Raw genomic sequence first — 13,268 nt, 5'->3', positions numbered from 1 at the left:
TCTTCTAGTCCAACACTCTGCCCTTGAGAAGCCACCCAGTGGCAGTTGTCATCCCAACAAATGCTCATCCCCTCTCAGCTTGAACACCTCTCAAGTTCTCCACATACATTCAAGGTGCTGTAGCTTTTAGAAAGTCCGTCTCCACCCAGAACTAGAACCTGCCTCCCTCTGTTCATTAGTCCTAATTCTGCACAGAGGATGTTGTCATTTATTTTTCCAGCGTGGCAACTTCTCACTTAGATTCCACTGAGATATGCCAAAAATCCTGGTTGCTTGTCATCTCAGCTCCACTGCTTAAAATCTGTAGACCTATTTCTGACCTACCAGATAGGAATTCTGCCTAGCAACTCTTCTAACCACGCTCAAGAGATGTTGCCTGGTCAAAGCATCTCCAAGCAGTGAAAAGCAACTTAAATGGTCAGAAGACATTCAGGTGGTCTATTTAAGTCAGTTTGGATTATACCTAGAAAGGTCTGGTCTGGAAAGGTTTTGGGCAAGGGGTTTACTCGGTGTGTTATCTTGCTAATGCCAGTGAGATCTATACCATCAAAATTAGCATTGGACCAATAGGGAGCATATACTTGCATGTGTTCTGTTGTACACACATAGCCTAGGTAAGTGCCATAGGCTATTAATTCAAATATACTTTCATATTCAAGATAAGCCCAAAGGAAAAAGAACTTAAAAGTTTTTGTGGTGGTGGCTGTTACGTGAATGTGTGTGTGTGTATGTGTTAGGTATTGTCGGGATCTTAGGTGATGAAAATGAACTTGTGAATTGAACTTTAAAAAATAATGCATTTTAGATAATGAAGCATGGTTATATGGTAATACACGGATTTTGAAATATTTTCTTTTGCAGGTGTTAATAGGATAAGTGAAAATAAGAATATCCATATATTAAGGTATCTCTTATTTTACTTTGAATTATATTTAAGAATTGTGAACATATACAACTGATATACTAATTTATTATATCTATGCCTATATCTGATTTATTTTAGAGCCTGAAGCCTTGAGCTTGATGAAAGCCTTGGCTGGATTTTCTAAGATCATAAAGCTACAAGGACTTTCTTTTTGTGGTTTTCAAACTCTGTTCGGCAGAGCATCTGCATTCCATAAAGGTGTCTCTAGGGCAGAGAGGAGGGTATGTAGTTGGGGCTCCGACAATTTAAAAAAAGGCATCCACTGCTTTAAAAAGTCTGGAAAACACAACTGCATTCTCATTTAGTAATGGTGGAAATTGAGGCTTAGAGATATGAGAAGATTTGCCCCTGCTCTCACAGTAACCAATGACAGAATTAAGTTTCCCAATTTTAAATCCTGTCCTCCTTTCACACTGCCTCTGTACAAGACAGTATTATGGACTGGTGAAGTATATCTTAAATAGCTTACTTGTGGATTAGATGATAATAGTACCTGTGTTTACTCAATGCAGTTTAAACCCACTTTCTTGGATGTTAGTGGGCCTATATGAAACCTAATAGCTTCTTTCTAGACGAATAGAAAGATATAGCCATTTATTATGGGAAAGTGAGTTAGTATACACTGGCTAAATTGTAAAGACAGCATTATTGTTCACGTCATACTATCCTGTTATATGATACTCTGTGCGTGCGGATCGAGGCAAGTACTGTATAGTCAGGCTGCCCGAGTTCTCTTTTCCTGTTCCTTTGAGCCTCACACTCTTTACCTTCATCTTATAGTCTTATAGGTTAAATGCTGTTCTCACAGTCACAAAGTCAGTAGATCACAGAGCTAGGATTTGAACCCTGATAGTCAAGGAACAACATCTAGAGAGAAAGACTGCTTGAGAGAGCAGACATTAAGAGCCATGTGAAGTTAATGAGCACTTAACAGTAACTCGGGCAGAAAGGCAGTGTTCAGCATTAACTGTTCTCCTCATTGCATGTCTGAGATTGCACCAGCCTACGTATGCTGTATTCAGGTCGATCTGGGGGTGCCTTAGCAATTCCTAAGGAGAACATATCTTCAGACTCGCCGTTTGACAGTATGGACCCATTTTCTAAAGCCCCCAGTCTCAGGCTTGTGTGGAAAGTGGGACGGTTCAGCAGCCTGGGGGCTTGAGTCATTATTGAGGGATCTAGGAATCTTCCACAAAAGTCTTTTTGTGGTCCGCGGTTTCTAAAGCCTTTTCTGCAACACTCCAATCAAATAACCAGAGTAGAATCTCTACCTGTTACTTGCCAGAAATTCAAGGCCCTTTTCAGTGTGATTCTAGTCATAATTTTAAATCCAGCAGAATCATTCATAGTAAGTGTTGGGCATACCTGAAGAGGCCAAGACCTCAGCTTTGTACTTTACTCAGAGATTTAACCACGCATGGAAGTCCATATTATGATCCACAAATCAACAAAATGCAGCATTTTAACAATTTAATGTCTAATTGTGACAAAAAAAAACTTTCTTTTGCCAGAAATCCTTAGTAATTTAGTAAGCTTTATGCTCAAAAATAGGAATAATGTTTCAATTCTTAGTGTCATGAAAGCAGAGAAACACTGAGTGATTTGGCCAAACTGAGGATATATCCGGTCTAAAATTGTAAAAATGTGAATTACAAATACTTTTTAAAAACAGATTTCATTAACCAGCAGCATTGGCAAACAGAAGTACTAAACATCTTTAAAAATAAATGTTTAAAACTTCTTGTTTAAGTAAGTATTCCTAGGCTGTCTTCTTTAAACTATTAATTTTCTTTTCTTTTTTTAAACTAAGAAAAAGTTTCCCTCTGAAAGGCTGCCATTCTTCAATGGCCTACTACCTATTATGGGATACTGAATTAATGAGTTTATTACATTCCTCATCCAAAATAAACGGGTTTTTTTTTTCTAGATTTATGTATTCATTTTAGAGAGCGAGAGTGAGTGGGGGAAGGGACAGAGGGAGAGAATCTTCGAGCAGTCTCCCCACTGAGTGCAGAGCTCACTGATCCCACGACCCATGAGATCGTGACCTGAACCGAAACCAAGAGTCAGATGCTTAACTGACTGAGCCACCCAGGTGACCCTCTACTTGGTTTTTTATATCAGGTTATTCTAAAGTCACACCTTCTCCTTTCTTCTCTTATTTCTTCTCTAACTTTTAGTTTCAGTTCTGCTTACCTTACTCATAGGTTCTGTTTCCTGCTTGATACCAGAAACTTTGGTATCTAGCAGATGGATCAGTGTGTAACTTCCCAACACTGGGCTGTGATTCTCCTTGTCCTGCTCATTCCGTCATGTTTTTGATCTATCTGTATTTTATAATATTAACATTACTCAGTAATTTGAATTTTGTAAGTGTTTTTCATCATCTTGAAGAATCCCCAAATGCACGATTTTAGTGTGCAAGTTATATTATACAGCAAACATTCGTGATAAAACTTGTTTAAATGAGAGCTTCCCCCCCCCCACACACACACCACAGCACTCTCTTCTATTTAGAACATTTGAATTGCCTAGCAATCTTGACTAACATTCCATTTGTTCTAATTCTTTATGGAATGTCGCCCTACCTACTACTTATTTCTTAAAAATGATAGTATGAAATACATTAAGGTAGAATTTATCTAACTGTAGTTTTGACAAATGGCATCTCAGTAATCAAAAGGGAGAAACTGTGAGTGAAATAAAAAGGAATTCTGTTTAATAAAAATTCTCTTTAGTTCACAGGATTTAAAAAAAATGTTTACCACTCTGCTTACGATCATGAATTACTGCATAAATGATAAGCGGTATGTCCTATGTGACCTTCTTTTCATCACCTTAATGGTCCTTGCCTGTATCTCCGTGTTTTTTTAAAGAGAATCAGGATTCTGATTCATTACTTTTATTGTTTTTCTGTTTTCTACCTCATTAATTTGTTTGTATCTTTATTATTTCCTACCATGTGTTTTCTTTTGTTTTACTTTTTTTCTTTTTGTGTTAGAAATTTAGTTCACTTATCGTCATTCTCTCATTTTTATTGAAATAGGTGTTTAAAGCCAGGAATTTTCTTTTTTTCACTGCTTTTCTGTCTCTCAGATGCTCATGTAGTGTGCTCATTGTCACTATTTTTTTGAAATTCTTTAATCTCCCTTTATATTCCCTTTATCACACCACAGTTATTTAATAGGAAGCTTTGGATTTCTAGGTAGAAAGGCCTTTTTGCTTTGGGGTTTCACTTTTCATTTCTAGTTTTATGACATTATGACCAGAAAATGTTTGTAACATTTTTACTTTTTGAAACTGCTGACTTTTTTTTTTTTAAGATTTATTTATGTATTTGAGAGAGAGGGAGAGAGCGTGCACACGGGTTGTGGGGGCAGAAGCAGAGGGAGAGGGAGAGAGAGAATCCCAAGCAGACTGCGCCAAGTGCAGAGCCCGATGCGGGGCTCGATCTCACCACCCTGAGATCATGACCTGAGCCGACACCGAGTACCATGCTCAACCAAATGAGCCACCCCGGTGCCTGTGGAACCTGCAGATCTTTTATTTGTGCCCTAGAATGTGGTTGGTTTTTGTCAGTGTTCCTTCCCTGTGTGCTTGAGAGGAAGGTATATTCTCTAAGTGTAGTGTTTGATGTATATTGAAAAGTCTACCTTAGTGATGATTTCGTCTAAGTCTTTTATATCCTTACTTACTTTTTGTCAGTGTGACCTATCTCATACTGAGCGGCCTGTTAAAGTCTCATCCTTGCTGTGTTTTTAGTCCTTATTGCATCTCCTATAATGTATGTTTTATCTAAGGTGGGTGCTGTGTTGAATGGTACATGGAGTCAGTTGTACCTTTATTGCAGATGGCGGCTTTTCACTTTAAGCGCTCTTTGTCTTGTTTAATACTCTGCCTTGAAGACTACCTGGTCTGGTACCAGGATTTTAACTGGTGCGTTCTCACTGTTTTCATTCTCCTGGCAAATCTTTGTCCACCACTTTATCTGCAGTCTTTTTGAATCAGTGCCTTTAAGTGCCCTCTTGTATAGAGACAGAGTTGACATTTTTAAGACCCAATTTGAAAATCCTTTTCTTTGAATAAGCAAGTCAAGTTCTGTCATGTTTATTGATATGACTTTATGTTTGGTCTAAATTCTGTCCCATTATTCTTACATTGTCTTCTGGTGATAAAATTATTATATATTATATTTACTGTGTTTTTTTGATGTTTCTTCTTTTTCTTTAAAAACATTTTTTTGTTAGGGCACGTCAGTGGCACTTAGGGTTATGAGATCAAGCTCTGTGTTGGGCTTCACGTGGAGCCTGCTGAAGATTGTCTCTCTCTATCTCTCTCTCCCACTGTGTGCCTCCTCCATGATATCTCTCTTTCTCTAAAAAAAATTTTTTTTTGTCACTTAAGAAGGTTTGTATTTTTATTCTAGTGGTTACCTTCACATTAAGGCTTTTTATAGTATACCTATAGACTGACCCTTTTTCCTCTTATTTAACTCTTTGCTTTCTGTCAGTTTTAAAAGATATTTTTTGACAACCAGTGGTCCTCTACTTGTCCCCTTTTTTGTCGCTTATCTTCCCATTTCGAGTTACATTTATTCTCCTTTTTCACACATGTAATATTTATATATTATTCTTCAATGCCATCGCTCTACCCATGTTTTAGTATCAACTTTACAACTGAAGAGGTAACATTCACCATCAGACCTTTTGCACACTTTCCCCAGTCATTTTTTTTTAAAGATTTTATTTATTTATTTGTCAGAGAGAGAGAGAGTGCACAAAGCAGGGGGAGTGGCAGGCAGAGGGAGAAGCAGGCTCCCCGCTGAGCAAGGAGCCAATGCGGGACTTGATCCCAGGGCCCTGGAATCATGACCTGGTCCAAAAGGCAGACACTTAACCGACTGAGCCACACAGGCATCCCTTTTTTTTTTTTTTTTTGTTCATCTTTATCTTTTTTTCCAGGTATTATTTTGGAAAATTTAAAGGCTACAAAAAAAAAAAAAGATTTTCACAAGTTGTTCACAGTTTGCCATTTTTACCAGTCATCTTCTGGTTGGATGAAGCCTGACCTCCGCTTTCAGATTCCTCAGAAGGGGCACATGTATACAGTGTTCTGGCACATTCAAAACTATTTTTCTATGGCTTTGACTCTTTTGAAAATCTTGGCTGGATATAGTGTCTGTCCTTGGTTCATTCTTCCTTTCTTGTGTTTCTTTAAAATACTGCTCTATTATTGCCTTGCTTTGTATCGTATTTTTGAATAATATGCCAACCTTATCCTCTTGCCTTTGTAAATTTTTTCATCCTTTTTGCTTGAAGGCCCTAAGGATTTTTTCATCTTTAAATTCTTAATATAATTTTATTAGGATACGTTTCAGAGCTGATCATTCTTGGTCATTATTCCCTAGTGTGAAAAATGTGTGGTAGATTCAGGGCTTCCTCTATTTCTAAGAAACTTTCTTGGGTTATGGTGTTTTGTTTGTTTGTTTGTTTTGTTTTTTCAAAGATCTTATTTATTTGAGAGAGCAAGAGGGAGAGCATGAGCAGAGGAGAGAGGCAGATAGAGAGGGAGAAGCAGACTCCCCGCTGAGCAGGGAGCCCACCATGGGGCTTGATCCCAGGACTGCGGGATCATGACCTGAGCCGAAGGCAGACACTTAACTGACAGAGCCACCCAGGTGCCCCAGGGTTACAGTTTTAAATAATAGTTCCGTTTCACTGTTTTGATTTTTTTTTTTTCTTCAGGGACACCAATGATGGCCAGTCTCCTTCGCCCGTCTCCCATCTCATTCACTTCCTCTCTCAGCCTTTTCACTTGTTTTCCTCAGTTTTCATCTTCCGTTCTCCTGATTTTCTTCAGGGCCTTTATTAAATTCTCATTACAGTCTGTCTTCCCTTGCATCCTCTGTAATTTGGGCTTCCTTTCTGATAGAATATTGTCTTCTCTTTCCTGACCTCAGCCAACTCTCATTTCATTCCTTTCTGTTTGTTTGCTTGGTTGTTCTACGTGTTTCTTGGTTTTACATTACTGATTCAAGGATGATTTTTCATGTGCTCAATGCTTGTTTGAGAAGATCTAGCTCGGTTTGCAGTATCGTGTTACAGTTTTCTTCGGCTTCATGTTTGTCAGTGCAGTGGGAAGGGGATACTTTTTATTAGCAGAAAAGATTTTACTCACATTTTCTGATATTTTATAATAGTTTTGTATGGATGTGGTTTGCTTTTATCTATTCCTATTCATTTTGTGGACAGGAGTCTTAGTTTGAGAGTGCCCTCTTCCTGGCAGTTTCTGTCATCGAGGTGGTGGAGGAGTGGGAGGGGTAGAAAGAAGGTTGGCATATCTTGCTTCTTTTTGTTTCTGCTGATGCCTGAATTGTCCCTATTCCCTCCTTCCCCTTTGTGGCCATGTCTGCTGGGGAGATCACTTCAAAAACACTGCTTCTCTGAGGCTGCTACTTCTGGTCCCCCTCACTTTCAGGCCATTACCAGGTGGCCAGGGCTGTGGACTACTTAGCTGCAACCTGAGCCTGACATCTTGGCTTTTCCTACTCACTTTCTGGGGTGCATATGTCTGTGCTTCTTCCAGCCCTCTGCTCCCCTCTGCTCCTTTCCAGTTTTCCAGCCTCTCCTCTCCCATTCTCCATACCTACATGTCTACATGGCTGGGAGGTAGACGGTGGGAGCAGTTTTGGAAAACATTTTCCCTCTGTTAACAGATAATTGAGGGTTGTAGTATCCTCTGTCATCTAGGGATGCCGAAGGCATAGAGCCCATGTGCTTTTATTCCGTTGTTCTCCTTGTTGATTTTGTAGCTGTTTTCAGAGGACGGGGGGAGATTTGGAATCAGCCCACCACCATTGTTCTCCAAACCCAGAAGTCCTCTTGGCCTAATCTAAGATTATGAGCACTGTTTGATATTTAAGACGTTTTTTGACTTTTATTAATGATTTCCAGTTTGCTAATTTGTGATTTTTTTAAACTAATTTGTGACTTTTTACTAAGATATTTTCTATCGTTATTTGACAGTGTAACCTTAGGAGGGAGACTAAGAAAAAACTCCGCCCTGAAGCAGAGTGTTAATCATCATTGTAATTATTCGTTTTTGATTTTCAGGTTGTCTTTAATAAGCTACTTAGACATTAAAAGCAACATTTTTACAATAAGATTCTATTCACTCATTAACTTTATATGATAAAATATTTCTGTATAAATATTTTCCTGGTGAAGAGTTATTACTAAATCCACGATATGAACAAAGTCAGTTCCTCTTTTATGAATTTTTTTCACACAAAAACTTATTAATAAAGATTGAATCCCTCTCTTTTATAGATAAAGAACTAAAGAACCAAACAGGAAAGCACTCCTATATCAAGATCTCTGAGAAGAGGTAGCAATATTTAATATGGAACAAAAAGTTGGTGAATCTAATAATGAAGATCTTTTATCAAGTAGTGGTGTCACATCCAATGGAGGTGTGTATTCTTTATCAAACAAAATGGGAAAATTGGAATTAAGCAGCCCTCATAATATTCATTCAGGCTGCTTGCTGTTTTTTAGTATGTTTTGGTTTTAACTGCAGGGTACAGACAGAGGTCATAATGTTTACTGTTTAAAATTCTCCTTTTTGAGGAAGAAACTGTTTAGACTTTTAAAAATAGCATATCTATTTTTAAGCAAATGTTTACATTACTTTTTTGGTTTGAAATTTGTTTCCATGTTGAGGTACTACAACGTGCTCCATGTTTCCCTAATGCCCTGTCTTCCCAGGTCTGCTCGAAGCCAGATTTCTGTGTCATTTTAACTCCTTTTCCCCTCCCCACCCCCATCCAGTCAGGCATACTCCTTCTGGTGTAGGCAGTGGCTCTTGAGTCCATTCTTCCTTCTCCATCTCTACTGACCTAGTTTGGGCCCCCTCCCCTCTGCCTGAAGCGATCTCAATCTCAAGGATGGCTGGCAAGAAACGGTTACAGGTGGGATAAATCGGCGGGACAGTACAGGGAATTGGCAACGAGCAGGTGTGGAAGAGCGGAGAAGCCTCATGAGGCAAGAAGCAACCCAAGGAGGCGCAGCTGCTGGAAGCTGCTACCAGCCTTGGGCTAGAAGGACAATGAGAAGAGGAAGTGTTGGGGGGGAGGCAGGAAAGCAAGAGCTCACACCTCCAAGAGGGCTGCCTGGAGGGAGCGGAAACCACCACTCACTGCCAGAAGCCCCCTGAGGCGGGTGAGAGGAAGTGGTGCTGCAGCTTCTCCCCTCCTCTGGGTCTTCCCAGCACCTCCCATGGTCACCTCCCAGGAGATGAGGTGGGAAGGGAGCCTGGGAAAAGCAGTTGTCTGCAACACACTGCAGAATAGGGGAGAGCTAGAGAGTGGACTTTCTGGCAGTCAGGCGAGTGGCCTGCAGGGTCCCTGACTGCTTTCCTTGCCTGTCTCTGTCATCTAAAAGAATGCACCCAAAGTTTATTCTCAATTACAGGTCTGTTTCACTGGTCTGCTTAAGCACCTTTATTTCAGCACACTTACTTTGAGAAAATTTAGGCTTTTTAGGATGCTTACGCCAGCCTGAGAGGCCTTTGTCCCCTCCACCCTGTATCCGTCTCCCCTGCCCACTCCACTCACCCACCTCCCCACGCACTCTGTCCCTCGTACTCATTGTACTCATCGGCGGGGCACCAGCGCTTAGCTCTGGGTTGTGTCTCCCTCCTCAGGCGCATCATCATCCCAGGATATCACTGCCCTCACGCATGACCCATCTTAGAGTTTCTTGGCCTGTTTAGTTCTTCTCATCTTGACCTTGACTCTATCCGCCCACTTCTCTTACTTGGATCTTATTACCAAGAACTATTAGACTTCTGAAATCCAAACCTTGTCTTCCAGTCCTCTCACTCCCTTATTCCTAGAGCACCCATTCTTGTGCCTCGTGAGAGGAGTGATTCTCAACCGTGGCTCCATGTCAGAATCACTTTTTGAGATTTTAAACATTTATATGGCTTAGGTCCACACCTAGAGATTCTGATTCAGTAGGTCTGGATGGGGGCTTAGGTACCACTGGATTTTTTTTTTTTAAGGTTCCCCAGGTGATACTGATTTCCAATAAGGGTTGAGAACAACTGTTCTAGATCTGCTATTTTCTCCTAAATTAAAACCTCTTCTTACCCTCACTTTCTTTTTTGTATCATTCATTTTTTCAGCCAACCACTTGCCAATCTCTTCAACTTCCTTTTTCTCTTATTCTTCTGTTGCACTCTTAAAGGAAAACCTCCATCTTTATCAGTCTGACTGCCTTCTCTGTTTTTGTACTGGGCTTCTGGAAGATTCTGCTAGAGAAAATACACAAATTGTGGATTTTCCATCAGTTTGCTACTTCACAGTCATAGTCTCCCATCTCATCTGTATCCTTGATACCGCTAGAAGAGACTCCCTTCTGGGGGCACCTGGGTGGCTCAGTCATTAAGCGTCTGCCTTCGGCAGATGGCAGGACGTGTTCCCGGGGTCCTGGGATTGAGCTCCACATAGGGCTCCCTGCTCTGCTGGGAACCTGCTTCTTCCTCTCCCACTCCCCTGCTTGTGTTCCCTCTCTCGCTGGCTGTCTCTCTCTCTGTCAAATAAATAAATAAAATCTTTAAAAAAAAAAAAAAAAAGAGAGACTCCCTCATGATCTTAGGCAGTTCTCTCTCCCATTTCCCACACTACTTCATTCAAAATTATGCCTTTCTTAGGTCCCATACCTTACCACTTCTTTCTCACTCTTAGATAACATCATTTCCTAATTTCCTAAGGGCATCTAATGTCCATCCATTCATTCTGTGAACTACTGCCTTCTGGCTTTTGAACCCAGTACTCCAATGAAGCACTCTGGCCAATGTGACTAAATTTTCCCTTTCTCACTGAGGTCAGTGACCTCTTACCCCTCAACATTTTGTTTTGAAATTTTTTTTAAGCTATTAAAAGAATAGTACATTGGATACCTTAGACTGATGCAGCAGATGTCAACATTTTTATCATATTTGCTTTATCTCTATACCTACAATTTATATTTCATTTATCTGAAGTTGAAGGCATCATGATTCTTGCCTCAAAATATGAACATGCTGTCTCCTGAGATGAGGATGATTTCCTACATCACATTATTGTCTCTAAGAAAATCACTATCAATGCGATGTCATCTTATTTGTATTCATATTAAAATTTACCCAGTTGTCCCCATAAAAATTCCCCATAAAAAACCTTCCTTAGTTTTTTTTTTTTTTTAAACATTGTCAGAGACCATTAATTATATTTAGTGGTGGTTCTCTTCATCCTTGCTCCTTTGTTGTAGTTTCTCATGGCGCAGGCAAAGTCCAGAGTAGTTGTATTATAGAATATCCGACATTCTAGATTTTTCTGATGTTTCTCATGTTTAGATTCAGGTTAAACTCATTTGGCAAGAGTTTATGAATATCCTAGTACTAAATAGTTTTTTATCCAATAGTCTTAGTATCAATTGGAGATCCTTGTTCAAACAATGATTATATTGTTGATTTTCTAATTTTACCATAGTTATTAGCTGACATTTCTCAGGAAAGAAAAGCTTTCATTATTATCGCTATAGATCCATACATAGATTGTTCTTTAGTTCAAACTGCTATAGTGCATTGCTACCACTGTTGTTTTTGATGCTCAATTGTATCATGTTTGGCCTGTCTTTTTTAGCTGGTTCCTGTCTTTTTAAAACATGACCCACTTCATTGCTTTCTGGCACATCAAAATATTCCAGGCTTACATTGTATTTGGCCTGTTCCCCCAGGCCTGGAATGAGCCATTTCTCTAAGGAACCCTGCTTCTTTTCAGTAAGGAATAATATATAGAATCCAAAATCTCACGTGCATATCGCTACTGAAGTATCATTTTTGTCTGGGAGCATTCAGTGGATAAGTTTTTTACCATAGATTCACATGGATAACTCAGATTCAAATCCAGTACCAGGGAGTTCTTCCTCATCTTCCCCCACTCCATATCTGCATCTCCCCTACAGTCAAATTCTCGTTTCTAAAACCTTCAGCATATTTATTCGTTTTCGCTCTTCCACAGTCCATACAAAAGAGTCTCAGAGCTCTAACTGTGCTACCACCGTGAACAACTTCCTGGTAGGTGAGGCTCAGGAAGACCACACAGGCAGAATACTATGTTCTAGAGTTACTTGAAGGAACTGTTTTCTCTGTGACATTATGTTACAAGCTTACTATACATGTAGGCTTATTTCTGTTAGTATCCAACTTCATCTTATTTTTTGAATATGGAGAACACGTACATGGCTCGAAAGTAAAAACTTCATGAAAAGGCATAGTCAGTAGAGTTTTGCTGCCATCCCGCTCCCTTCCACTCTATTTCTGTCCATCCCTGTACCCCTATAGATAACCATTCTCATGAGTTTCTGTTTTATTCTTCCAGTGTTTCTTTTTGCAAAAGTAAGCAATTGCCACCCCTCCCCCCGACATACATGTGCACATGCATAACACATACACTTTTATTTCTCCTTTCTTACAAAGAGGAGGGAAATTAACCTCTGCCTATTAAAGGGAGGACTATCAAAGAATTTATGGACATATTTTCAAAGCACCATGGTTTGCCCTCTGGTCGCAAATTATTTACATTTCTCTCACATGCAGAGTACATTCAGTCTCTCCCAAGAAGGCCCCTAACAGTCTCATCCCATTACAGCGTGCATCCATTCAAAGTCCAGAATCTCTTGATTGAAATTAGATTCAGGTGCGGATGAAGCGCCTCAGTTTTAAGTCCTTAAGTACAGCTCCCTGAGCGAGTTCCTCTTCATCGGAAGAACTGTGACCACCAACTTACAGTGGCAGGCCCACATCTATCAAAACTACCATTCCAAACGGGGAGAACAGGAGACACATGGTCCATCACGATTCCGAAATCTAGCTGAGCACAGGTTGACCATTCCCTGATTAGGACTCAGGCCTGGGAATAATCCCCATGGTTCTTGGTGCCATTCTCTGGGCTCTTGGGTCTAACTTTGAGACCTCCTTTTTCTCCTCCTTATTTTTTTTTTTTTTAAGATTCTATCTATTTAATTGAAAGAGACAGAGAGAGAGAGTGCCCAAGTATGAGCGGGGGCGGGGTGGGGGGGAGGGCAGAAGGAGAAAGATAGGGAGAAGCAGGCTCCCCATTGAGCAGGGAGCCAGATGTGGGGCTCGATCCAGATCCCAGGATTCTGGGATCTTGACCTGAGCTGAAGACAGACACTTAACTGACAGCCACCCACAGGCCCCATGAGGCCTCCTTCCTTTATATGAAAGATAGCATATGTTTTCAGCTGAGGGGTTTCTCAGTCTGCTTATGGGGAAG

The 13,268-nt window shown here is 40.2% G+C and overlaps 1 protein-coding gene across 14 annotated transcripts in view; it reads left to right on the top strand.

The window, feature by feature from the left end:
- Positions 1-13,268, top strand: part of CCDC158 (coiled-coil domain containing 158) — an 86,379-nt gene that overhangs the window by 4,392 nt on the left and 68,719 nt on the right. For 8 of the 14 annotated variants that reach the window (XM_026509925.4, XM_026509923.4, XM_048212038.2 and 5 more), the window contains exons 2-3: positions 862-904; positions 8,254-8,396. In XM_026509925.4, the coding sequence (XP_026365710.1) occupies positions 8,327-8,396 (70 nt within the window). In that variant the 5' untranslated portion in view covers positions 862-904; positions 8,254-8,326. Of the gene's footprint in view, positions 1-861; positions 905-2,852; positions 3,021-3,663; positions 3,733-8,253; positions 8,397-13,268 lie in introns of all 14 variants that reach the window. The other 6 variants (XM_044388157.3, XM_048212036.2, XM_057309820.1 and 3 more) reach the window with 5 other exon arrangements.

The sequence above is a fragment of the Ursus arctos genome, unplaced genomic scaffold (genome assembly GCF_023065955.2).
Source record: "Ursus arctos isolate Adak ecotype North America unplaced genomic scaffold, UrsArc2.0 scaffold_9, whole genome shotgun sequence".
Lineage (NCBI taxonomy): Eukaryota > Metazoa > Chordata > Mammalia > Carnivora > Ursidae > Ursus > Ursus arctos.
The sequence above is the reverse complement of the archived record's forward strand: the minus strand, read 5'-3'. Positions and strand labels throughout refer to the sequence as shown.